The sequence below is a fragment of the Balearica regulorum genome, chromosome 13 (genome assembly GCF_011004875.1).
Source record: "Balearica regulorum gibbericeps isolate bBalReg1 chromosome 13, bBalReg1.pri, whole genome shotgun sequence".
In the NCBI taxonomy this organism is placed as follows: Eukaryota; Metazoa; Chordata; class Aves; order Gruiformes; family Gruidae; genus Balearica; species Balearica regulorum.
The window spans coordinates 3,324,303-3,350,474 of NC_046196.1; the positions used below are offsets into that span (position 1 = coordinate 3,324,303).

At 53.5% G+C, this 26,172-nt stretch overlaps 1 protein-coding gene and 1 long non-coding RNA gene across 3 annotated transcripts in view; one reads left to right on the forward strand and one right to left on the reverse strand.

The window, feature by feature from the left end:
* LOC142603741 (uncharacterized) overlaps positions 1-20,418 on the reverse strand; it is a 37,274-nt gene extending 16,856 nt beyond the window's left edge. Inside the window, exons 1-2 of one of the 2 annotated variants that reach the window (XR_012837629.1) lie at positions 20,037-20,418; positions 2,267-2,439 (exon numbers count right to left, since the gene is read on the reverse strand). This is a non-coding gene — a long non-coding RNA (uncharacterized LOC142603741). The remainder of the gene's footprint in view (positions 1-2,266; positions 2,440-20,036) is intronic. The other variant, XR_012837628.1, reaches the window with a different exon arrangement.
* Positions 20,419-21,415: 997 nt separating this feature from the next.
* On the forward strand, positions 21,416-25,855 carry FOXF1 (forkhead box F1). The gene is made up of 2 exons (XM_075765514.1): positions 21,416-22,660; positions 24,407-25,855. The coding sequence occupies exons 1-2, from the start codon at positions 21,601-21,603 to the stop codon at positions 24,565-24,567; spliced, it is 1,221 nt and encodes a 406-aa protein (XP_075621629.1). The 5' UTR covers positions 21,416-21,600; the 3' UTR covers positions 24,568-25,855.
* The last annotated feature ends 317 nt before the right edge of the window (positions 25,856-26,172 follow it).

The window sequence follows — 26,172 nt, forward strand, 5'->3', positions numbered from 1 at the left end:
CCAAAAATGTTGTAGAACAACAAGACACCTTGTCCAAGTTTCCACTTTGGTAAGCAGGTGTTAATAATTCCTACCTAGTGCTCAGGCCAGTGTAGGAGCTGAATTGTTTCATGTAGGTCAGCAGATATGGTGAAAAATAACAAAAGATCTCAGAGATACAGTGTTTGTTAAAAGAACAGAATTTATTTCTCTGTAGGGAAAAAAAAAAAAAAAGGGAGAAATGATGAAACCTTCATTTCCACAGTGTTAAATTAACAACAGCAAAAACCACTCAAAAGAATAAGCTGCATGTTAAGTAAATTTAAAATAATTACTATAAAATGAATGCCAGCTTGCTTTTCTAATGTTTTCAAATCCTGAGTCACCAAAATCCCTTACAGCACCACCTAAAAAGCTTAGAGGAGTGTGCCGGTCACAGCTACCCTCCACATATCCTTAGGACCCCAGTGTCCCTCTTAGGAGGTCAGTGCCTCAGGCTCTCAGCAGGAGAGATAACCCCTCCAGAAGGCAGCTCACCCCACCGCAGGTCTGACAACATTTACCAGTTACCTGTGCTGAGTGCTCCTTATCTGACTGATACGCTATCAGCCCTGCTCAGGGCACGGCTGGTGAGATAGCAAAGTGGCACAATTAGCAGTAATTAGCCTAGTGAGAAACTGGTTCTATGGTCATTCTGGGGATGGAGCAGGTCCACGTCTCCTGGTCCCTCCAGAGAAGCTGGTGGGGTTGGGTGGCCATTGGCCTGGTAGCCAGGATGGATTTTGTGCTGCCAGTTCCCTCTTATTGTTGTGCGTGATGGGGCTGGGTTTAGGGGTAGACCCCCCCAGGAAAATGGGGGGATAGTGGAGATGCATCCACCATGGGATTGTAGGGTGCATGGGAGGCTTACACCTCCGCACGGGTGCACAGGCAGACCACCCCACAGCATTGTAGAGCCATTGGCCTTACTAAAACTGGCCAAGCTGATCTTGCACGTGATGGTCCATGACCATAAAGCACCTTGCTAGGACCTGCTGCTCCTCACTGGGCTGCCTGGGATGAGGAAATCGTGGTCTGATGGGAAATTCAGAGAACTGGAAAATGTGAGTCCCTCTAGCACAGTGTTGCTGGGGGGTTTCTAAACCAACAAAGCCCTTGAGATGATCTTTGTCGGTGACATGGACAGTGGGATTGAGTGCACCCTCAGCAAGTTTGCCGACGACACCAAGCTGTGTGGTGTGGTCAACACGCTGGAGGGAAGGGATGCCATCCAGAGGGACCTTGACAGGCTTGAGAGGTGGGCCCATGTGAACAGCATGAAGTTCAACAAGGCCAAGTGCAAGGTCCTGCACGTGGGTCGACGCAATCCCAAGCACAACTATAGGCTGGGCGAGGAATGGATTGAAAGCAGCCCCGAGGAGAAGGACTTGGGGGTACTGATTGATGAGAAGCTCAACATGAGCCGGCAGTGTGCGCTTGCAGCCCAGAAAGCCAACCGTGTCCTGGGCTGCATCAAAAGAGGCGTGACCAGCAGGTCGAGGGAGGTGATCCTGCCCCTCTGCTCCGCTCTTGTGAGACCCCACCTGGAGTATTGCGTCCAGCTGTGGGGGCCCCAGGACAGGAGAGACATGGAACTGTTGGAGTGAGTCCAGAGGAGGCCACGGAGATGATCAGAGCGATGGAGCACCTCTCCTGTGAGGACAGGCTGAGAGAGTTGGGATTGTTCAGCCTGGAGAAAAGGCAGCTCTGGGGAGATCTAATTGCGGCCTTCCAGTACCTGAAGGGGCCTACAGGAAAGATGGTGAGGGACTGTTTATCAGGGAGTGTAGGGACAGGACAAGTGACAGGTTCAAGCTGAAGGAGAGTCGATTTAGATTAGATGTTAGAAAGAAATTCTTTACTGTTAGAGTGGTGAGGGACTGGAAGAGGTTGCCCAGAGAGGTTGTGGAGGCCCCATCCCTGGAAGTGTTCAAGGTCAGGTTGGATGGGGCTTTGGGAAACGTGATCTAGTGGAGGGTGTCCCTGCCTGTAGCAGGGGGGTTGGAACTAGATGATCTTTAAGGTCCCTTCCAACCCAAACCATCCTATGATACTATGATTCTATCATTCTATGACTCAGTCATCAGTACGTCCTATAGAAGAAGAGGGGAAAACCTCAGTAAAGATGAGGTTTGGGTTATTTTGTGCACACACAGATTTGCATGGCAGCCTATCTCGGTTGCTGGGGAGGGTTGCCCCAATTATGTGCTCCAAAAGTTGGCTTTGCCTGCACTTTCTAAGCACTCACCCTTGAGGTGAGGGTTGTCTGTCTCCAACCCACATCTCAGTCCTGCGATGTGGTCGGGGATGTTCTCCCTCCTAGTGCAGGGACACAGCTCGTGCATGGTTAAATCCCCCGTGCATGACATCTCTGAATTAACAGGTCAGCCGTGACAGTCATTGGTGTTGCTGGCCAGAAACCTGTAAAGCAGAAGGGAAATGGTTTTGGTGGCAGAACTACAAATACTCAATAAAGCGCAGCTTGTTTCGGTGCTTTTTTATGTGGTTCTGTGCTGACTTTTCGTCCCCTAATTCACAGCAGAAGTGAAGCAGAGTGTAGAGGAGATTGAGCATGAATCCTTTATGCTTGGTTAATGGGAACAATTACAGAAGTTTCTTCTTTTTCTTTTGCCAAGCTGTGATATGAAATCATTTGCTGGGTTCCTGTTTCCATGGAAACAATTAGTTTCAAACCATTTTTATATTAACACATCAATGAAATGATTAACTAAATGAAGGCCAACACTTCATAAATGTATTGTCTCATGCAATAATCGAGTAGCTACCAAGTACCACAGCTAAATGCTCTTAAAATGCAATGAAACCAGCTCCATAAAAAACTTCCAACTGTGTGAATATTTATTGATCTGATATGGCACATCATTTATGAGCCAAAAATACCAAATGTGGGTGTTTAGGTGTTGCAGCGCTTACTGGCTTTTGAGTAAAGCCTCATTTTCTTGAAGGATCTGGTCACCTTGAGCCATCTCCAGGAAAGGTTTTAGGGACCTGTTGTGTAATGCAGACGGACTTCAACTGCCGATGATGCCAAGAGCTGCCCATCAGCCGCCGGTCCATCTTGCAGGCAAAGGCAAGCCAAGGGCAGATGACTTGCAGGACCTCCTAGCCTTGTGGTTAGCACGCTCACAGGGACGTGCCTGGTCCCCAGCCTTTCTCCAAGGACTTTCTACATATTTTCTCCTGAAAAAAAAAAATATACAAAGAGTCCACCCGGCAAGGAGTGGAATTCAGAACTCTGCCCGCTCCCTCCCAAGCACATCTGGGAGCCTTTCCCTCGCAGAGCTGAGCAGCTGCACAGTGAGAGAGGGAGGGAGGGAGGGAGGGAGACTCCCATGATCTGCCACAGAGGAAAGCAAGGGTTGAAATGGAAATTGAATTCAGGGATGGTGCGGTGGGTGGCTCAGCCCTGAGGATGTTCAGTGGGAAATGGGACAGGATCGCAAAGAGGTGCAGCCTGAGCTGGGTGATGGGCAGGGCTGAATTCCTGGACTTCAGGCTCAGTAGTTCGGTTCTGAAAATGAGCTGCTTGCTTAAAAGTTTTGGTACGAGTTGGAGTAGCTTATTTTAATGAGTAGTTGGGGAATAATTCATCATGCAACCCTCTATATTGGACCCTGAATCCTTATTTCACTGGGCAACGGATTGGAGTCTTTGTTGAGACCAGCCCTTAGAGAAAAGGAAATTATGTTTTCCTCTTCATTCAAGAAGGATCTATACAGAAGTGATTGTGCAAAAAATAATAACTTGATTTCAGTTTAGCAACTTAAAATCAGAATTTTGCTTGGAGCATTCTCTTTTTTCCCTTTCCCCTCTCTTTATTGAAATATGTTCTTGGAAAGTGATGTGATGCACATGGAAACAGTCTCTCCCTGTTACTGATGAACAGTCAGACCACATTCACTGACCCCTTCCACAGCTATTTCTTGGATGAAGCCAGTTAGTTGGCCCTTCCAGACAAATGCAACAGGAATTTCACAAAGAAACTTCACATGAAATCATTTTTTGACCTGATCCCAAAGGACAACATTTCCACATGGGGGGGAATGGTTCATCAATGTGTACAAAACGGACTCTAGCTGACCAGTGCAATAGTATTTTCTGCAATCCTTCCTGCTGACAAGCTAGCAGGTGGTTAATTACCACAGCATGACGTGAAAATAAATGTTCTATGATGGATGAAAGCAATACACAGAGCTGTATCTCCATCCATTTGAGATGGGGACCCATCTACTTCCGTCTGACAGAGCTGTTTCTCCCCTTCTCCTATGTGCCCCCCTGCCATATGACTTTTCTGCTTATTTATACTTCACTTTTTGATTATATCACAGCATCTCAGTTGCAGCTCATGCTAAAAGCATCCTTGTTGCCCTACGAAAGAACCAGGGATAAGATGACGCCTAGCAGGGCTGGCTGCCTTACCCCATCCTTCCTTGGTCCACTTGGACCAAGTTGCATGACCAAGGACCAAAGGTGCAGAGCATGCACGGGCCACCCTCACCCAGAAGACCTTGAAGCTGGGATTGTGTCTGTGCCTGATGCATGTTTGCATGCAAACAACACAGATGGGCAGCAAATCTGGAGAGGAGAACAGACTCAAGTCTGCACTTAATGGCCAGTGTAAACATCCCCTTGAAATCTCTTTGCAGAGCCAGCCTCAACTGTCTCTCTGCTATTCCCCGCCCCCCCTTTACCACCCAACCCCCTGACCTTGCAAAAATATGTCTCTGAAGGGTCAGAGCTTGAGCCTGAAGCAAATGCTGATGCCTGGGATCAGGGGTGGGTGGCCCAAAGGCTGGACAGTGCAACATTCCTGTACAGGGTCTCTGGTTGAGATAAGGCAGCCCCACGCTGTGATTTACTCCAAGGAAGCAGAGATCGAGTGAGTCCTGCATGTTCCCTGGCAGATGAGGCAGGAAAAATCCTGTAGAATAAAAACCTTTCAATCTGTCAGTAATGGTTTGCTTTAGAAAAACATGTAATTATATATAGCTAAAAGCACCATGCTGGTCTGGACCACAAGCCATCGCTCATAGCCTCCAAGCCCAAACGCGCTGGAATATACCAGGGACTGAGCTCATTTATTTCTGCTTCAGTTAACCCTGGGCCAAAACCTACTGTTTTTGCAACTTTCTCCTGGTTGGACTTCAGTAGCAAAGATGAGACGAAGAGCAGCAGTGCTTCCAAGTGAGAAGAGCCCATGTGAGATGCTTAAATTTTAGGGCTTGGGAAGGGTCAGGGCTTCAAAACCAGATTGTTCTCCCCCACTCAGGTGAGCATACACCTACCTAAAGCCAACAACTCCAAGTGCAGCTGCTTTGAGGAGAGAGCAGCGAATGCTAAAACAGAAGAGTGACCTCCATCCCTCAACACCCTCTCTGAAAGCTGGTATTGGCAGCCTTTCTCTCCTAAAACTGCTCTGAGTCTAGAGAATAGACCTGCAATGGGTCAGCAGCAGGTTCTCTCTTCTGCCAGAGACATTCGAGCCTGCAGTTGACCCTATGCAATGTGGGTGCTTCTAGGTTCGGGCAACAGGCAAACTCAGGTTTTAGGACTGCAGTTCTGGGCTGCACTGACTTATATCCAATCTTTTTACCTTTTTTTTTTTTTTAATCTCCAAATTACTGTATCTACAGTGTTTGAAAAGTCATAACCCATCCACAAAACAGCTGGCTGGAAAAGAGAGGATGAGTTCCCAACCCAGAGGCCCCGCAGAACGGAAAGATAAAACAGGCAGAGTCTGAATTCTGTCCTCAGGGGGGATTTCTTCAGGCAGTTTGGTGGGAGGACGGTGTGTATGTCCCCACCAGCCCAGCCTGCCATTTCCTTCACCTAATCCCTCACATTCCTACCATGCTGCACACACTGAGCCAGCCCTGGGCCTGGGGAAAGGGGACCACCAGCCACACTGATATGCAACCCCCCCCCCCCCAGTCTCCATGGAGGGATACCTGCAGGAAGACTCTTCCAGCCCCATAGCACATCCCCACTGGGGTACAAATATAATCCCAAGGCTCACAGCTAAGAAAAACTGAAGATACCGATGCGTAAGCATGGTTGGCATGACCATCAAGAAAGCTTTGGACTGTGCACACTATGACCACAAGATAAGCAGCACATGCATTTGCAGAAAGAGTCACTTTTGCAGTAAAAGCAATGCTGCAGTTAATTCTCTGCCTCTGACCTCTCTACACCTGCAGTGCTGAACCCTGGGGCACCTGGTCCAGATGCCACCAGCCCCAGTGAGAACTTGGAGCTATCAACCAGCCAGTTTACCAAATGTGACTGGTTCTTCCTTACATCCCTCTGACTTGGAGCCAGCCGGCGGCTCAGGATGCTTGCCTAGGAAACATGTTTCCAGCAGTGGTGGGTAATTGTTGAGAAATACATTCAAGGAGAGAGGAGTCCAGATTAGCCTGAGTTATGACTCCACATCTAAGGTCACACTGAGAATGTGACATCAAACCCAGGACTGAATTCTTTTAATATATAAAAAACCTTCATCGAGCACAACAGATGACTTTGGAATTTGAGCACGCACTTTTTTCCCATATATTTTATTACGCAATTTCTTCTCCCTAGAAGAACACCAAGTTCTCTTCTTAGTTTTTTAAACAAATGAAAAGAGGTAACACTAATAATCTGGTCCACAACAGCCTGCAACAGTTTCTTTCATTGCTTCAGCGCAGGACAACACACGGTCTTAACCCTATCTAAGGAAGCTCGTTGAAGTGAATCAGGTAACAAATAGAAAACATACAGTTTACACAACAGCATGCAACTAAGAAATCTTCCCTTGGCAAAACAATAGGGCCATTGTATTCCCCTTCTGAGCAGTTGGTAAACTGTACTAGTCCAGAGCTGTAATGAATTAAAGGCTTTTCTGCAGCAGATACAATTCCCGTCCGTTACTAAGAAAAGCACGTTGTCTGAGCATCTGCAACATGCTAAATGCACACGTTCATGTTACCAGCATAGTCAAAACTTGCAAAATAATAGAGGGGAAGGTGATTACCAGATTTGAGTGACTCAACTCTATGCTCATTCCTCCTGTTTCATAAGATATTGTTTCTCAATAACATGGTAGCAGGAACGCTTACAGCCAAAACGGCTGCTGCTTTGATAGCAGAGCTTGGCAACCTGGTTGGATGGACACGAGTGCTCTGACAGCTCCTCTGCTACCTGGACTATCAATATACACGGTTGTTGGACTCTGTCCTTGGAGGTTTTCAAAGCTTAGCTAAATGAAGCCATGGCTGACCTGATCTAGCACTGGTGATGGACCTGCTTTGAGCAGAAGTTTGGGCTGGAGCCCTCTGAGGTCTCTCTGGATCATGCAGATACCTGCTGAGGCAGTGGCATTAGGACAGTAGATTACAGCATGGGGTATCGAGGCACCAGAGCTGGCTTTGGGCAAGGTACTAAATCTTCCCTTGACTACATTTCCAGCTCTAATCAGTCAGGCTGCCCTGTATTGGATGCACGCTGCTCTTTTGGCTGGAAGGGCAGAAGTAGAGGTTACCTGGCAATAGGTGTGGGGCATTTCCAGTGGGTTCTGCACCACCACTGGAAAGCTGTAGCTCTTTGACCACCAGAAATGGTTAAAACTGGTCTGTTAGCACTTCTGATATGCCTGTAGTGGCAATTAGGGCTTACCGTGAGACAGAAGAGATCAAATCCCAGTGGTGGAAATTAGGAAGTGAAATGCCAAGAACAATAACTAGAACAACGTCATGGATTTCCTCTGCCACGATACTGAACAAGTGTGACAGGGAATATTTTGATGGCCCTAAATAATTCAGAGCATTGGTTGCACTTAGGAAATCCCAACTAAACATGCTCGATGCTTGTGTTTTGTTTTTAAATGTTAGTAATGGTTTGAATTGCTATCAGTGGTACACATCACTGGAGTGGATCCTGAGCTCCCGTCTTGCTGCTCCATGCGCTCCAAACCAGTAAGCAGCTTAACAGAGCTGGGAAAAGGGAGCCGAGACCTGTGAAACAGGCTTTCTCCTGCATCCCCTTTCCCAGAGCACACACATACCATGTGTCATGTTGAAACTGGATGCACCTGCTAGAGGAGCTGTGTGGGGGCAGACATTATACACCAGTTATAAATCCTTAGGCTATCAACAGCCTTTAGTAAACATTTGGACAATCCTTCCTACCTCTCGCTCGTCCAAATATTTGCATCATGCGGGGCTGCTAGCCGTTTCCTGACATGCTGCGTATCTAAGAATATCCTCGGATCGTAGGTCGGTTCCAGCGCACCGTGATGGATAGTCTTATTGGATGAAATAAATGGCTTGGGGAGAACGAAAAAAAAAAAAAAAATCTATCTGTCTCCTGATAATAAATCCAGGTCAGGATGGAGTGAAACAGCTTGCAGTCGTGAATGGTATTTTTAGAGAGCTTTTAGGATCTGATCTGAAACACCCAAGCGTTAATGACGAACAGCCCTGAGCTTAATTAGTGAATATACTTCCCTTGGTGACTTGGACCACTTTGGACCAGGCTCTCAGAGAAATGGTTGAAGATGCTCCTGAAAGCTCTTCCTTCCTGCTGCGCTGAGCGCAAGGTTGGAAATAGCCCAAGCCAACTTTGGATATAAAATCAGAGCCTGCTGCACCGAAGCCAAGTTTGGCAGCTCTTCCTCCAGACCAGAGCATCTCCCAGGTGAATCGTGGGAGGAGACCACTGCAACGCACGGGGCTTGTAATCTGTGTGCAAACCATCTAATGCAGCCGAGTTGCCAAACAGAAATAAAACATACTTGTTTTCTTAATGCAGAGAGAACAAAGCAGCCCGGACTCCACTTTAGCAGTTAATGGGGTTTAGCAGTTAATTGGGTTTAGCCGTTAATAGTTTTAAACACAAAATCTGTGTTTTGTGATTAGGACTGCTGTGCTAAATAACAACATTCGGAAGATTAAGCCTTGAAACACAATAATTTTAGTCTTCTACTCAGTATGCATCTGGTACTTCATGGCTAAATATATACTATAATAAGGCAGTGGGTTTTCTGATAGTGTAGCAAAGAAAATAATCGACCCTCAGCTTAACTGCAGGATAAAACTGCTTAGGGTACAGTGTGGCTTTTCCACTGCAACTTCAGTTCAGATCTTTTGTTTTAATCTTCTCTCCCTCTCAATAAAACCACCAAACCCATGAAAAATAAAAGCAACACGGCCCACTACTGTTGAGGCAAAGGGTGCTATAAATGTGTTTTCTAATTGTGATGTGGGGCTAACCCCATGCAGAGGGTTTGCTCACCCTCCCCGTTACCACCAGGTAATTCTCCTCTGCCACCCCCTGCCCCGTTTCTCCAGCATCTCCTCTCCCCCTCCTGCCTGGTCATCACTTCCTTTTGGGAACCCCAAAGCTCCGACCCCTCTTTGGACAGACTAAACAACATCTGCAAAGTCGCCTCTCTCCCCTCCAGCCGGGGGAAAAGAGCTGGTCCCAGATGGACAGGAGAAAGCCGGTGTCACTGGGGAGGGCGAGCGGGGCGAGCGGGGGGTGCCGGGGAGCAGGGATGTGGCGGAAGCATAAAGCACCTGTTGGGAGGCTATTTAGGGATTAGCCAAGTGCTGACAGACAAATTGGCAAGATTAATAAGAGCAATCAAGGCTGTGTGGGCTCGAGTTGTGAGCTGACATTAATGTGACATCACTTTCATCTGCTTTTGCCTCACACCGCATAGCTGGTCTGCGGCATCATTAGTGCTTCTAGAGAGCAGCACGGTCAGATGTGGGGGTTGCAGGGGGGGGCTCTGTGAGTGTGTGAGTGTGTGTGTGTGTGTGTGTGCACGCACACGTGTGTGTCAGGGTAGGGGACAGCCCTTTGTGCCCGTCCTTTAGCTGGTCCCCACACAGGGGCTGCCCGCAGTGACCGGCACAAGGGCTGTCCCTGCTTCAGGGTGAGCACCAGCCAGGGGCTGTGTGTTTGGGGGACCCCTGGACACCCTGCCCTGCTGCCCCCAACCCCCGGCACCTCTGCAGGGCCTACCTGGCTCTAACGGTGCAAGCTTGCTTTTGGTGACAGTTTCTCCAAAGCCATCTACTCTACTGGGTTTGGGGTTTGTTTTTTTTTTGCCCTGATAATCCCTCCTACAGAAACGCTTAATGTCACTGGGAAAAAACAATGTTTCCCCCATCAAAAAAAAAAAAAAAAAAAAAAAGAGGGAAAAAAAAGCATCACGGAATAAAGGCTAATTCCAGGTGTGAAGAGAGAACAAAGAAACCCCCTCAGTGGTCAGCCCTGAGCCCTGCACTGAGAATCTCCCCTTTCTGCAGGGAGACGGTTCAATCCCCTACAGATATTTTAAGGGAGAAAAAGGTGTTTTCAGAGTGCTTTTTTGCCCCTGCAAACCCAGGGGGAAATCCTCCCTACAGCTCCAGCACAGCACAACCATTGCGTGGGGAAAACTTTGTGTAGGGTTTTCTCATTTTTCCTTTTTGCCCTTGTTTTCTTGAATCCCGTCTCTGCTAAAATTTCAATCGCCCTAAATTTTGTCCTCGTCCCCTTCCAGCAGCGACTTGTTTACGCTCCAATTTTCTTTGTGCTTTAGTCAATGAGGAATCATAACAGTAGTAAAACATCAGAATGTACAAATCCTCCAGGTCTGCCTGGCTCTGCTCTCCTCCGCCGAGAGCTTTTGCCCACAAAAGGAAAGTGTTGAAAAGGAACGAGATGCCAAACGCTGCGCGCACGTTTGCTCACAGAGCTCCTGGGGGGAGAAGCCCTCTCGCTGGGATCCAAAGTGGATCCCTCCACGCTGGGAAATTATCGAGTGTGGGGGAAAAAAGATTCTGCAAAAATCTGATTTTTTTTTTTTTTTTTAACTATCACTGTCAATAATTCAAGCATGCAGATGCACGCGGAGACAGAAACAGTTGAGGGGAGCAGGAATAATGTTGGAGAGAGGGGTTTTGTTAAGAAAAATGGAATGAGACTCACCCCAAAGTCAGACTCTGAAATCAAAGTAACAGGCTGATGATTTCTGTTCCCCCCCCCCCCAAAAAAAAGAAAAAACCCAACAACTTTCTGTATTTTTATTTTTACGTAAATTGATTAATTGATTCCTGCTTAGTTAGCATTTAAAAGGACTGGAACTACATATTTGTTTTTTATTATAATTAGTATTTTTACCATTTTAAATGGGTAAATTACCGGGGATAATTTCAAGTTCTGCCAAGCTCTACCCGGCAAGGACAAACCCCTGAGCACGACTCGCCTCCACTGCGCCCGCGATTCCCCCCGCACAGCCGAGGTTTTGGGGGACCCGTTTGCCACCGGGAACCCCTCTGCGGGGTCAGGGAATACTCGGGCGCATTCCCCCTTCCCCTGCCCTCCTCCAGGAGCCCAGGGCTCGTTTGCGTTGTTTTTTTTATGGCTAATTCTTGGAGATGCTTTTCACTGCAACTCTCCTCCATCCCTGCCCGCCGCGCCGGGAAATGCAGCCCCGAAACCGGTGGGGGGAAAAGGCGGCACGGGGCTCCCCAAAGATCCCAAATATCTTTCTGCTAAACATAATAAATTTAAAAAAAAAAAAAAAATCATATTTGCTCCCAAAAAAACTGATTAGGTTTAAAGTACACAGCTTAGACCAATCCGGCAGCAACATCCCGGGCATTCAGTGGTCTGTTTGTAATCTCAGCCTTTTTCATTAACATAAACACTACTTCAACAAAAATATACACGGCCACCTACTAAGCCAGTGAAGTCAATGAGGAGCCGGTCGCGCCGCTTTCGGTGCGGGTATTAAGTCGGGTTTAACGGGCGCGGAGCAGCGTGCGCAACCTGCAGGAGCAGGAGCTGCGTGGAAAACCCACGCGAAAATCAGTGTTCAACCTGTGTTCTCGTTCATGCCCCTGCCCCGGGGGGGGGGGGGGGTGTGTGTGTGGGGGGGGTATAGGCAGAGCCGTTCACGCACCGGCAATTCCCTTCTCCGGGAAAAAATTAGGGAAACAATAAAACATGAAACCAAATCCCCCCCTACCCAAACCTAAACCCGGGGTGTTACTCTGTCTTGCCTGCGTTTCGGGGCGCCCAGGGGCCCGGCTAACGGCAGGGGCACGGCAGCGGGCTGCCCGCGGTACCAGGGCCGGCAGGTTCCGGGGCGCTCCGCCCGCCGGAGCGTGTCCCTCCCGGCTCACCCGTTTTCCACGGGAAAATTATATTGTCTATGTCTTATTATTGGTTTTACAGAAAATTAATTTCTCTTTTCATACTTGCTTTCTTGCTTGCATTTTTTTTTCCTTTCGTGCCTTCTCTCTCTCATTCTCCCCTTTTCTCCCTTTCTCTCTTTTTTCTTCCCCTTTCTTTTGCTCTTTTAACCTTTCCCTTTTTCTCTTTTTCTCTTTTTCTCTTTTTCTCTTTTTCTCTTTTCCTTCCTTTCTCTCTCTCTTCCTTCCATTTTCTTTCTCTTTCTTTCTTTCTTTTTTATTTTTCTCTTTCTTTCTCTTTTGCCCTCTTTCCCTCTTTCCTTCTATTTTCCTTTTGCTCTCTTTTTCTTTCTCCCTTTCTTTGTCTTTTTCTCTCTTTTTTCTTTTTTCCCTTTCTTTCCTTCTTTCCAGGTTTTCTTCTTTCTCTATATATTTCTCTTTCTCTTCATTTCTTTATTTCCCTCTTTTTTGCCTCTCAATTTCCCTGTTTCTCCGTTTCTTTCACCTTTCTCTCTTTCCCACTCTCTTGCTCGTCTTTCTTTTTCTCTCTCCTTTTTCTTTGTTTCTCTCTTTTTTCATATTCTCTTTCTTTCTAGTTCTCGTTCTTTATCTCTTTTTCTTTGTCTCATTTTTTTTTCTTTCTGTCTTACTGTATGTAGTTTTGTATGTTGTTTTGTCTGTTCTGTCTTTCTTCTTCCTCACGCTCTTGTTCTCTCTCCTTCTCTCCCCTCCAGGTCAGTCTTTCTCTATACCCATTTATCTATTTCAGTACGTGGAGGCACTTCTGTTTTCCTCTTCTGGGGCTGCGGGACAAACCAGTCCCAGGGCTCCGCTCCAGCTTTGCTCTAAAACCTCTTCCCGATGTAAAGAAAAAAAAAAAAAAAAAACCAAAAAACCCCCCCAACAAACCCCCCTTTCCTGATATGCCAGCGCAAATTGCACAACACGTCTGTAGTGGGTTTAATCACAGCAGTTTAACCTTAGTCGGGATGCCAGGGCTGCGCAGGCAGATTTCGATACGGTTTAAATGTTCAGCAACGTGCCCCGACGGCACCGCCCGTGGTTTTCCCCGTCCCACGCGTGACGGGGGGGGGGGGGGGGGGGGGGGAGACGGGGGACACGGGCGACCCGGGGCTGCCTCTGCCCCGGGCACCGGCAGCTCCCCCGACCCCGTCCCCGCAGGAGCTCCGCGGCTGCGGCTTCAACCCTCCCTTCGGGGGGTGGGAAAACCACCGCTGCGGGGGGGGAGAAAAAGTCTTTGAGCCCGCGGTGTGTTGAGTGAAGCGTTTAAATTCGATCGTTTTCAAAGGAGAAAGGAATGATCTTGTAAGAAAAATTATTGTGCTGCAACCTAAACCCTCGGGCAGCATCTTTTCTCGCAGGTAGCCCGCAAAATCTGCTGGAGAAAGGGATTTGCTTCCAGCACCTTGGGGGCCAGGCAGGAGTTCCCCCATTCACCCATTAGGGAGTTAGATGCAAAATGACTTTGTATATTTTAAGAACTGGAATTTAAGGAAAATTAAGAGCGCGGAGCTGAGGGCGCTCTGCAAAACGCGTTGGGGGGGGGGGGGCGGTGTTTATAATACAGCGAGCGATTCTGAAAAAAAAAAAAAAGGAAAAGCAAAACCATTTCTGGGTTCGTTATTCGAATTTTTAGTGAGTTCTGCGCCAGTTTTGGTGGGAGGGTTAAATAGATTTCTTCTCCTTTCCTCTCTGGCTTTCACACACGGACATCCCCTTCCCCAAAACCCCCAGATGCGCAGCGGGAAGATGAAGGTACTTGTTCCCGTTATCAGTCTTGATTCTCACAAAAAAAAAAAAAAAAAAAAAAAAAAAAAAAAATCCCAACTGCTTTACTGCAGAAATCGGTTAACTTCTGGGCATAATAGCCAGTGCTGCGGAAAGCCTTCACACCTCGGGTCGGGCATTTCATATATCCACTGAGCATCTTTCCCGGGAATGCCAACCGAGCACGTTGTTCCCTGCAGAACATTTTTTAAACTCTCCCCAAATTCACTTATAATATTTAACTAGGGACCGGTTGTACAAAAGGGATCGTTTTACGAGGCGTTCTTCTGTTTTTCTAAGGAGGTGGGAAAGATGTTTAACCAATTTTTGGTGTGTTTTAACTCTCTGCGCCGGTGACTGCAAAGCAAAGGGGGGTCACGAATCTGCAGCACCCCGTAGTGTGGCTCCAGAGCCCGCTGGTGCACTACAGAGCGGCCAGGGTCCACCAATTAAGCGACACATCATTAATTGGGAGTTTACTCATTAAAAAATAAATAAAAATAACGATGGAAAACCAGTTTTGCCGGGACAACTTCCAAGAAAAGCCATCCCTACCTCTCCGCAAAGAGGGGAGCAGGGAGAGGGGAACTGCGGTTGTTTCCAGCGAGGATTTTTCAGGGTGCTCGTGAACAGGAGTCCCGAACCTCCCCCCGCTTTGGGTTGGGGAATGGGGGGGGGGGGGGGGGGGGGGCATTTAGATGCGGGATTTATTATAGAAACAAGGTTTGAAAAAAAAAATAAAAATCAGGAGTTTGCCCTGGGACACAGGCGGTAGCTGTGCGGACTGACCTCGGTGCGGACACGGGGGTGTCCCCGGGGCGGGCAGGCAAAGCCCGGTGCAGCCCCTCCGACCCGGGCCGCGGGCCTTTGCCTTGGCCGGTGCAGCCCCCGCCTCCGCCTGCGGTGTGCTGCCCCTCCGAGCAGGGGCTGCAAGGCCGCTCTGCAGCCCAGCCCCTCTCCCTGCAGCAAAAGACCCGGGGAAACGGCCCAGGGGTGGTTTTTTTGTTTGGGGTTTCTTCCCCCCCCCCCCCCCCCAAAAGGGATGCTCCTGGGGTCCCTCAAGCAAAAGACGCTTTTGCAAGTGGGGCGGACCTGGCCAGTCCCGGGACAGCGTGGGAACTCCGTGGGCAGAAACCAGAGGGACAAAGCTCCTCTGCTGCACCAGGGACTTTCTCGCACGCCGAGACCCGCCGGGGGCTTTCCTCCCCCGGCCAGGTACCTGCGCAGGTCGGTACCTCCCGGCAGGTCGCTGTCACGGCCCGGACATGGTGCCAGCCTTTCCCCGCTCTCCCGGGGGAGCTTTGCGCTCAGCATCCTTCGCTGGCTGCATGCCTCCCCACGGGGGACCGTCGCCTCCTGCGTGAATGGCTCTGCCTCCGCAGCCCCCTCTCCCCGCTCGGCAGGTGACAAGGCAGAAGGAGTGGTTGCTGCTGTGGACCCCGATGCTGGGGACCCCAGGGACACTTGCCCTGGGGACCGCCCGGGTGTTGCACCCCCACTTGCCTCCGGGCCAGGTGATGCTCCTGCCTCGGTGGTCCCGGGGAGGATCGTGCTGCACAAGGTCCTTTCTCCCTCCGAGGACACCACCCGGACCCGCAGCACCGGGGACCGACCCGGGGCTCTGCACGGTCGCAAGGACCGCGAGGGTGTCGTGTCCCCCCCAATCCCTCACCCCCCCACACCCCCCCCCCGGGGCTTTCTTCTTAGGGACCCCGCTGCCCACACCCCCGGCCCAGGGGATCGGGGTACCCCGCCGCAGCGGGGGCGGGAGGCCACATCCAGACACTGCTGTACCCCGGGACTGAGCACCGAGGGGCGGCACGGGGAGGCCGTATCCTTCCCCAAACCCGTCGGGTTTATTTTCCGCATCTCTCTCTATATTTAAGTGTAGGGGAAGCTGCCAGATTGGTTATTATTTAGCCCGACAATATACCGTCCCTTCGGCTTGTAGTACCCGTGCAAGAAAATAACGGTTTCCTCCTTGATTTGGGCAATTCCGTTTTAATTTCTCTCACCTCTCCGTACAGACGGATTTTGTGTGATACCCCGAAACGGGGGATCGGTGACCCCCGCCTGCCCGACTCTAAAAATGCCCTCCTCCGCTAGCACCGGCTCACCGGTGCGATTTCGACAGGGGTTTGGTTTAAAGTTGTGAAGAAAACAACGAAAAAAAGTTAAATCAGCCTGGAAAGAAGGCTAAGCCCCGAGGAAGCCCCTCGCCCTCCCCGGTTGGCGGGGACTCCCCGGCCCGGCTCGGCCCGGTTGGGCTTTTCGCTCCGGGACACGTCGGGGGGCTGGAGGCGATTCCCGACCCCCAAAAATTCTGCGGATCGAAATATTTCTCTGGCACCGCCGTTCCCATTTTACCGCTAACCCGCCGCAGTTTGGGGCTAAAAAAGCTGGAAATGGCTCACCATTTTGTCTGCATGTCACACTACTCTGCCAAGGAGCTGGCAGAGGAGGGCATCCCTTCCCGAGGGTCCTGTTTGGTTTGGGGGCATCCCCAGAGGACCCCCCCCCCCCCCCCCCGAGGGAAGAAAACTTGTTCGAGAAAGTATGGATGCCTCAGCAGTGCCAGCCTGGATTTACACCTGGATTTATACCTGGATTTACACCTGGATTTACACCTGGATTTACAATTCCGGCTGCCTTTAAAGACGGACTTGTTTGCTGAGGATGGCCGGGAGCATCACTCGCCAGGTTCCAGCTCCGCTCCGGCTCAGCCCAGCTGTTTCTCTCGGTACCCAGGTCCTCGGGTCTGAGCCAGTCAAAAAAGCATCCCTCCGGGAAAGTATTCTAGCTATCCGTCCCTGAGCAGGGATATAAATACCCGGAGATATTTTGAAGATCTCTGTGGGAAGCGATTGTGCCTAAGTGGTAGCGCTCGGAGCTTATTATCGCTGGAACCGATTTGTATTGCAGGGACTGGGTCCTGCCAGAAAACGCCTAAAAAATCCTGCGCTGAAGGCGGCTGTAAATTCCTGTGCTGTAATATTTCATCGAAGGACGTCATGGAAAATGTGGGCTTGGGGGGGGGGGGGGGGGGAGTCTCGGGACGGGCAGAGGGGGGAAAAGGGGGACAAAGGGGGGTGGGAGAAATGTAAGATTTCCCTTTTTTTTTTTTTTTCCCTTTCTGACCAAAGCCTGAACTTCTGCCTGAGTTGAGGCGGCTGACAGCCAGCCCGCACCTCCCCGCAGCCGCGTTAGGCACTTGAGCAGCTCTGCTCCGCACCCGCTCCCAATTTCGGCTTGTTTTTCCCCAAAACCTCCTCCGGATTCCACTCGGTGCCGGAGGCCGGGTTCTGCCCGCACGGTGCCCCGGGGATGCGAGGGGCCGGGGATGCTCTGTGGGTGCCACCAGGAAAGGGCCAGCGACCGGGCACACACACACACGCGTGAGGCAAAGCGTTGCCGTGTGATGTACCCGCAAAAATTGTTGGGGAGTGCCTGTGTACCCCCTAAATACCACTTCTCCCTCCGCCCGTTCACCGCCCCCCCCATCGCCCCCCTCCTCAACATTGAGCCCCTCGCTTGAACGCACCCCCTCGGCCTTAAACAAATATTTAGGGATCGATTTGCCGCGGATTTGAGGCCAGCGGCCACGGGGATGGCCGCGACTGAAAAACAAAAAACCAAACCAAAACCCAACAACCCCCCCCCCCCCAAAAAAAAAAACCCCAGCCGAGGGAAAAAGCCTGGTGATGGGGCAAAGGGGGAGGGGGGGGGGGGGGGGGGAGTCCTGCGGGTGGTGTTAATGCAAAGCAGGGGCAGCGGGGAGGGGGACATGAGGCGGTCACTCCCCTCGCCCTGGGTGGTCCGGACTCGCAGGAACACCCCGGCCCCTCTCCGAGCAGCACCCAGCCCGCCTATAACAATACCACCTATATACATTTCCATACTCGGATTACACCCGGCCTGGTTGCAAAGTTGACTTCACTTAAGCAATTAGCTAGTAAAAATACCTTCGGCTCAGGAAAAGGAAGAAAGCTCGGATTTGTCTATTTTTACACAAAACACTGCCGAGTTTTGGGGAGGGGGAGGGAAGGGGAGCGGGTTTGGGAAGGAGCCGGTTGGGAAGCGCAGCGGGGCCGGGGGTGGTCGCGGGGAATATGCGGGGCCGGGCCGGCAAAACGGGCTCCAAACGGTGCCGGGATTAGCAGAGCCAAGTGTTTTAGATGATTCTTCTCCGCCCCTCTCCCCCCCGCCCCCGCATCTCTCCCCCGCCGGGGGCTGAGGGTGGACCTGATTAAACCACCCAAATCACCAGCAAACGACAGCAAAAGCGAGTCCCGCTCATCTGCGGGGGCAAACCCGCATCTTCAACCCAGAAACTTTCCCGTCCTCTCCCCTCCAAAAACCCATCCGAGGCCCATCTTGAATCGGAAAGTGCTTCTGGGACCTGCGAGGAGGTTTTATAAGCAATAAAGTGTCACCACCAACCCCTCTCCCGGCGGGTTTCTCTCCCCTCCATCCCTCCAAGGCCGGCACGGTCAGTCCGTCCCGCACACCATCCTCCTCCTCGTACATCACACACGACACGGCCCGGCTTTTCCTCCCCAAAAACCGTCCTTTCCTTAATTCACAGGCTCGCTTTAAAACCCTCCAAGGTTTCTGCTATTCCCACGGCGAGGCCTATAAAACACGCGGCGATATATTTCCATATATTTCCATTTTAACGTTTGCTGGCTATAATAAATACATCGGAAATCAAACCTTCACACTCCGAAAAGATACTGCGAGGGGTGGAAAGGGCACTCGTGCAGGAACTGATTTTCTTTGAAGAGGAATGGTTTGATTTTTTGGAGAGGGTTGTTTTTTTTTTTTTTGCTCGGAAATATTTTATTTCCTAGTGGAAACGCTGCCGGTGGCGACAGTTTTGAACGTGGGTTTTACACGAGCAGTTTGTGTTGTGTTTCAAGCCCCAGCCCCGGGTGTTTTGGGGGCAAGTAGGGGACATTCAGTCGGAGAGGGATGTAAAGAGAAGAAAAACCGTTTTCGCCCCCGGGAGATGGGAGAGCATTCGATGAGGAGCAAAGCTCGGGGTTAACGATGCGCTCCCCGAAAAAAAAATAAGAATAAAAAAAAACCATCCAGCGAAAAGCGGAGGGTTTATTTTGTACCAGCCACCCCGGGGCTGTAAGCACCCGGGGAAGGTAATCGCTTCCCGAAAAAAGCAATTTTGGGGGATGATTTTCCCTCTCCCTGAGCAGCCGCTCTGCTCCGCGCCCGGCGGCCCCGGACGGGAGGGAGCAGCGGCCGCCGCCTCCCCGGGCAGCCGGAGCAGCCCGATCTCCTCCTCCTCAAGGGAAAAGCTCCAGAAATAACTGCTTCCTCCCTCTCCCATCCCCTCCCCGGGTACCTGCCCCCGGCCCGGGGTTTGCCCAGGGCGCTCCCCTGCCTGTCCCCGTCCCCAAAACTCCCCCTTTGCCCCGGGAACAGCAGGGCCGGTGCTTTCTGCAAGACGAATTATTTTGCGGAGAGGGGGCAGAAGATGGAAAGGGGAAGGAGAGAGGGGGGAAAAAAAAAAAAAAAAAAAAAAAAGCCCCTGATGTGAAATCCCTCTTGGTTGTATCACAGATGTGACAGGCGCCCCGGAGGCTGCTCACAACTGCTCGCGAATAAAGCGGAGGGAGTTTGGGAACCCGATCGGTATCTATCTTTCTTTTAAAAGGTCTTAAATTATCATTAAAAACTTTAAAAGCGAATCTTGAAGACCGGGTGTCCCCTCTCTCTCTGCAGACGGTGCAGCGGGACGGACCCACAGCACTGCGGTGCGGCCTGCAGCGGCGTGGGGGAGTTTTTCCTTCCTTTTTTTTTTTTTTTTTTCTTTTTTTTTTCTTTTCCCCCTTCCTTTCTCTCTTCCTTTCCCTAATCTTGAAAGCGAGCAGGCTGCAGCAGCCAGCACATCTGCTCCGCTCCCAGCCAGCAGCCCTGAAAAGCCCAGGCTCCTGCAGCCGTGCCACCCACCCTCCCACCCCCCCCCCTCGGAGCGCAGGTTTCCACGCGCGATCCATAAGAAGGTGACAAAGGTTTAAAGCGACTTACCTTGAAGAGCGAGTGATAGCTCTCCTGGTGGGGCGATTCTCAAAAGCGTTTTGTTTTGGGGTTTTTTTTTTTTGGGGGGGGGGGGGAGAGAAGAGAACAAGGGGTCTTTGCCCCCCTGCCTTCCTATTCTCCTTCCCCCCCACCCCTTGTGTGTGCCCGTGGCATCCGCCAAAGCCGAGCATCAGGCTCCTGGCATTCAGCTGTAAACCTTCAGCACAGATTTATATACCCCCCCCCCCAAAAAAAAAAACCAACCCCACCAACAAACCCAAAAAACTAACCCACCCTCATCCCTAAAGCAGCCTCGGAGCAGATGAGGGGTCCGAAGCCTGTTCCCATCCCCGGACCGGCGGCGGAGGCAGAAAAGGGCATTTCGAGAGGCAGCAAGAGTTTTCGCCGATTTCTTTTTATTAAAGCACCCCCGAGCCCGTGTTTACATTGCGCAGTATAAACATCCTGCCCGGGCCCGCCGAGCTTAAAAGAGCGCACGAAGAGGGGGTTTAAAGTGGGTGAAGCTCCGCGCAGCGCGGAGGCCGCGGTCGGGAAGCGCCTCCGCTGCCCCGCGCCGCCCGCGGAAGTTCCGCGCTGCCCGCAGGCCCGAGCTGCCGCGCCCCGGCCCCTTCCACGGCCCGCGTGGGGCCCTTCCCACCCTCCCCCGTGATTTTCAGCAGAGGCGCGGGAGGAGGGGGGAAGGGGATGCAGGGCGGGGGGAGGTGGGAGTTGCGGCGCTCCACGCAGAGCCGCTGTCACGCGTGACACAATCCCCCCCCCCCCCCGCCATATACGCGGCGCCCCCCGTGGCGGGCAGGGATGCGTCGCGCAGCCCCCGTGTCGGGCAGGGCGGCGTGGAAAGGGCTCTTTAAAAGCTGCCCAGCAGCTGGGAGCGGGGAGCGGAGGGGGGCCGGGACAGGACGGCGGAGGGGGCCGCCCGGGAGGGCGTGGGGGAGCGGGTCGGGGCGGGGATCTCCGCTCCGCTCTTACGTCTGTCAAGGAGCGGCAGACGCCGCTGCAAGAGATAAAGTAAAAGGCGAACGGCGGGGCCGGGGGCAGACTCGACAGCCACCGCGATGGGAAGCAGCTCCCCGCAGCACCGGCAGCGCCAACCCAGCTAGAGCCGCCGGCGGCGGGGGGGGGACGGCGGCGGCCCCGGGAGCCCGGCCCGCCGAGGGGCAGCGGGACAGGCGGCGGCCGCCGGCTTCTCTCTCGCAGCAGCCGAGCTCAGATCGCTTCCACCCGCCCCCCCACCATCCCGCCTCCCTGCGCCCCCCCCCCCCCCCTCCGACCCTCCGCCTCTCGCTCGCCTGCTGCAGCCGGGCTCGGATTTAGGGATAAAGTGGGAGGAGGAGAGAAAGGGGGGGGGGGGGGGTGTCGTCGCTTCCATTTGTTTATCCACGGAGGGTTGAAGTCTCCCGGTGGAAAGAAACCCCGCCGGGGGGCCGGGAGGAGGCCGGGGGTGGGGGGGGGTGAGTGGCGGCGAGCCCCCAGCAGCGTGGCCTTTTGGGGGGGCGCGTGGGGGAGGGTTGCGGAGGAGGGCCGGGGCTGGCCGCCGCGGACCTGGCCGTAGATGACTGCAGAAGCGCAGCAGGCTCTGTCCTCTCAGCCCCCTCCTCCTCCGGTGCAGAGCAGCTACGGCCCCATGTCCTCCGTGGCCGAGAAACAGCCGCAGAGCTCGGCCATGGACGCCGCCTCCGCGGCTCCCGGCGGGGCGACCGGCAGCGCTCCGGGCAGCGGCGGAGCCCCGGGCAGCGGCGGTCCCAAAGCGAAGAAGACCAACGCGGGGATCCGGCGGCCGGAGAAACCGCCTTATTCCTACATCGCCCTCATCGTCATGGCCATCCAGAGCTCACCCTCCAAACGCCTGACCCTCAGCGAGATCTACCAGTTCTTGCAGAGCCGCTTTCCCTTCTTCCGAGGCTCCTACCAGGGCTGGAAAAACTCGGTGCGCCACAACCTCTCGCTCAACGAGTGCTTCATCAAGCTGCCCAAGGGGCTGGGACGCCCGGGCAAGGGCCACTACTGGACCATCGACCCGGCCAGCGAGTTCATGTTCGAGGAGGGCTCGTTTCGCCGCCGACCCCGCGGTTTCAGGAGGAAATGCCAGGCGCTGAAGCCCATGTACAGCATGATGAACGGGCTCAGCTTCAACCATCTCCCCGAGAGCTACGGCTTCCAGGGCTCGGCCGGCGGGCTCTCCTGCCCCCCCAACAGCCTCTCCCTCGAAGGGGGCTTGGGGATGATGAACGGGCATTTGTCCAGCAACGTGGAGGGGATGGGCCTGGCGGGACACTCCGTGCCCCACCTGCCCGCCAACGGTGGGCATTCCTACATGGGCAGCTGTACCGGCTCCTCGGCGGGGGACTACCCGCACCACGAGAGCTCCGTGCCCGCCTCCCCGCTGCTCGCCGGCGGCGGCGTGATGGAGCCCCACTCGGTTTACTCCAGCTCGGCCTCGGCGTGGGCGCCCTCCGCCTCGGCGGCCTTGAACACCGGCGCGTCCTACATCAAGCAGCAGCCCCTCTCGCCTTGCAACCCCACGGCCAACCCGCTCTCCTCCAGCCTTTCCACGCACTCCCTCGACCAGTCCTACCTGCACCAAAACAGCCACAACACCGCCGAGCTGCAAGGTAAGGCGCGGACACGCGTGGGAGAGACCCGAAACCGCCGTCACGGGGGTCGGCCGGGGGGGCTGCCGACGGGGCGGGTGCGCTCTGCGGACACGCGTGGATCTCCGCCGCGCCGAGCCGCACCCGCTTCGTGGACAGTTGTAATGCACGCCGGGGAGGAGGCCGCCATCCCCCTGCTCCTCGCCTTCCTTCCCAGGGGGAATCGGGCAGCCGTCGGGGCTCGCTTCGATGGGGGGGACCCGCTCTCCGCCGCTGCGGGGCTGGGAGCCGCCGGGCCGGGGCTCCGCTCCCCCCCCCCGCCCCGGGCGGCTGCTCTGCCGCCGGGGCTGCGCCGGGCCTAGGAGCGGTGGGCTCAGGCAGGCGGGGAGCTGCGGGGAGGCGAGGCTGGCGATGGGCCCGAGGGGGTCTTCCACCTCCTTGGGGACTTGGAGGGATCCGAAGGGAGAAACGAGGGGGGTTTCCCCACCCGGGTGTCCTCCATCCCCGGCCCCCGCCATCAGCTCCTCTCGGGGTTGTGTTTTCCAGGCCCATCGCCTCCCTCCACCCTCCGCCCGTGCGGAAGTCGGTGGCCCGGGCCCCCCGCAGCCCCGCAGCCCCGGCCCCGGCCCCGGGATGGAGCTGCCGGGGGTGGATTTGCCCTGGCTCCTGGGGAAGGCGGAGGTTCGGCCGGGAGGAGGCCTCGGGAGGGACGAGGCCGGCGCTGGGCTTCGTCCTGCGGCCCAACTTCACCTCGGGGAGGGCGACTGGGGGCACGGGGGAGCCCTGGGAGCCGTGGCCGGGTGAAGGGGCAGGTTTTGGGGGTCCCTGCACATCACCCCGGGCCTTCGGGAGAGCAAGAAGCGCCTGTCAGGAACGGGTGTGAAACGGCGCGTTAGCGGGTCAAAAACACGAAGCGAAACGGGCAAAAAGCATCAGCGGGGCCGGTACGGAGGGGCCGAGCCCGGGCACAGCACCGAGCCGAGCCGGGCCGGGCCGGGGCCGCCTGCGGGCACCCTCCTGCTCCCGGGTGGGTCCCGGTTCCGGGGGAACGCACCCAAATCCGCTGGAAAACGGAGCAAAAATCCGTCCCGAGGAGCCACCGGGCCCGGTCGCGGCCTTAACCGAAATGCTCCGGATTAACAGCGAAATTAACGGCGCCGGAGCGGCGGGGAGCGCGGATGCCGAGCGGGCGCTTCTCCCCAGCGCACCCCAAATTTTCGGGGCGTTTTTATGTCCCGAAGCGGCGGCAGAAAGGGCAGGAACAGCCCCGCTCTCGGCGGCGTTTCGCCTTCGGCCTCTGCGCCCGGTCTCTGCCGCCGGCCCCGGTGGACGAATGTTCTTCCCCGCTCCGCACCCCGCGGACGATCCGCGCGGGCGGAGACGATGGGAAAAGCAAGTCGACACCTTCAAGAGGGCAAAACGGGGGAAAAAAAACCAACCCAACCTCAAACCAAACTAAATCTCGTCTCCTCGAAGCCTCCTTGGGCCGCGCCGTGCCGGGGCCGCGGGGGTTTCCTCTGCCGCACCTGTCCGCGCCCGCGGAGCCCCGGGACCGCCCGTGTATTTGCGTGCATGCAGAAATATACCCAATTTCGCGCTGAGACCCGAGAGCTGCCGAGGGTTTGGGTTTTGGTTTGTGGGCTTTTTTTTTTTTTTAATTTTTACCCCAGACGGCGGCTTTTTTTTTTTTTTTTCTCCCCCGCGCTCAACCTCCTCTACTAAACATAATTCCGATGGCTGACAATCTTTCCCCTCCCCGTCCCGCAGGCATCCCGCGGTATCACTCCCAGTCTCCGAGCATGTGCGACAGAAAGGAATTCGTCTTCTCTTTCAACGCCATGGCCTCCTCCTCCATGCATTCAGCGGGCAGCGGCTCCTATTACCACCAACAAGTGACATACCAGGACATCAAGCCGTGCGTTATGTGATACGGGGCGGAAAAAACACCTCCTGGGGCCGGCAAGGCCTGACCCCGGCACCGAGCCCCCCCCCGCCAGGACCTTCTCGGTGGAAGGGGGGGTCTCTGCAGACTGGCTTTGTTCGGGAGGTATAGACAGACGCCCCGGGGAGCGGCAGGGGACCGGGGTGTGCGGCCCCGGGGCTGAGCCTGCCCCGCAGCTGAGCATCGGCCGGACCCGGCCTCCAACGCGGGTCTTTAATCACGGACGGTCTCTGCCTTCTTCTGCTTCTTCGCTTGGGGTCGGGTTGAGAGGAAAGCAAAAGCAACCCCCCCACCCCCCACCCCCCCTCCCCCCGCCCCGCTACCACCACCACACACCCCCCGCCCCGAAAACCCCGACTGCGAGTTTGGGCGAAGGGTTTGAGAAAAAAAAAAAAATGAGGTTTTGATGCTTCTTTAAAAAAATTACCAAATTAAATTACTAATTCAGTTTTGTAATTGGCATTGAGCGATGCCACCATCCCGGTCGGTAGGCGCAGAGCCGGATCGGGATGGGGCGGGGGGGGGGGGGGGGCTGGAAAGGACCCCGACACCAAAGCCGGCGCATCCCGCGGCCCCTCCGCGCTGCACCGCGGGCAGGAGCGGGCTCGCCGCCGGGTCCCCCCGCCCCAGCCCCGTCGGTCCCGTCTCACTTCGAGCCCCTTCTTCCGAGATTTTTTTTTTAATTTTTTTTTTTTTTTTTCCCCCCGGTAAACACCCAGTGGGCAAAAATCTCTCAGAGGGATTTTTTTTTAAACTATTAATTTTTTTTTTTTTTTGCCTGCATAAAGACTGCAGGATCAGACCCTATGCAGAGACAATAAGGCACTTTGAAAAGAGACAGCCATGCTCATTCTGTTATTTATTCTACATTTTTTTTTTGTTGTTGTTGCTAATAATCGAGACACGAGTAGTCTCAGTTGATCAGTATTAAATCGGTGAATCTCTGTTGGCAATATTTGCCATATAGATTTTTTTTTTTTTAGTTAACCTTTGTAAATTTTAAATCGATCATGGTCTCTGTGTAAAGACAATCCTCCATATGTTTTTATAGAAATATATATATAATGAAGGATTATTCCCCACCCTCTCCCCTCTATATTTTTTCGCCCTGACTTTGTACAGTTCGTTGACACTTATTTTAATTCTTTCTGCACTGTATAAAATTGTAATTATGTGGGGTTTTTTTTTTTTCGCCCTGCCCTTTTGTGTACGTTTTGTCCCTAAAGAAAAAAAAAAAAAAATCGAACCGAAATAAAACATGTATGTTATTTGTACATGGGCTTCACGACTGTATGAGCAGCAAATAAACGAGCATGCGGTGTAACACGCGTAATTATATCTGAGGAGTCTGTGGCCTCCGCCGGGCTCCGCGGAGCGCTCCGCAGTGCGCGGAGAAGCCGCGGAACTCCCGGCCCGGCCGCTGCAAACCTTCGTGTGTTAGATGCAATAATTTCCCATCTCGGTGCAGACTCGAAAAGGCCTTTTTGGGGTTTGGCTGCGGCTTCCGAGGGGTCCTGTGTTCCCCTCTTTCGCTACGCAGAAATATTTAAAACGCGGATAAGGAAACGAGGAGGGAGCAAAACGGGAGGCG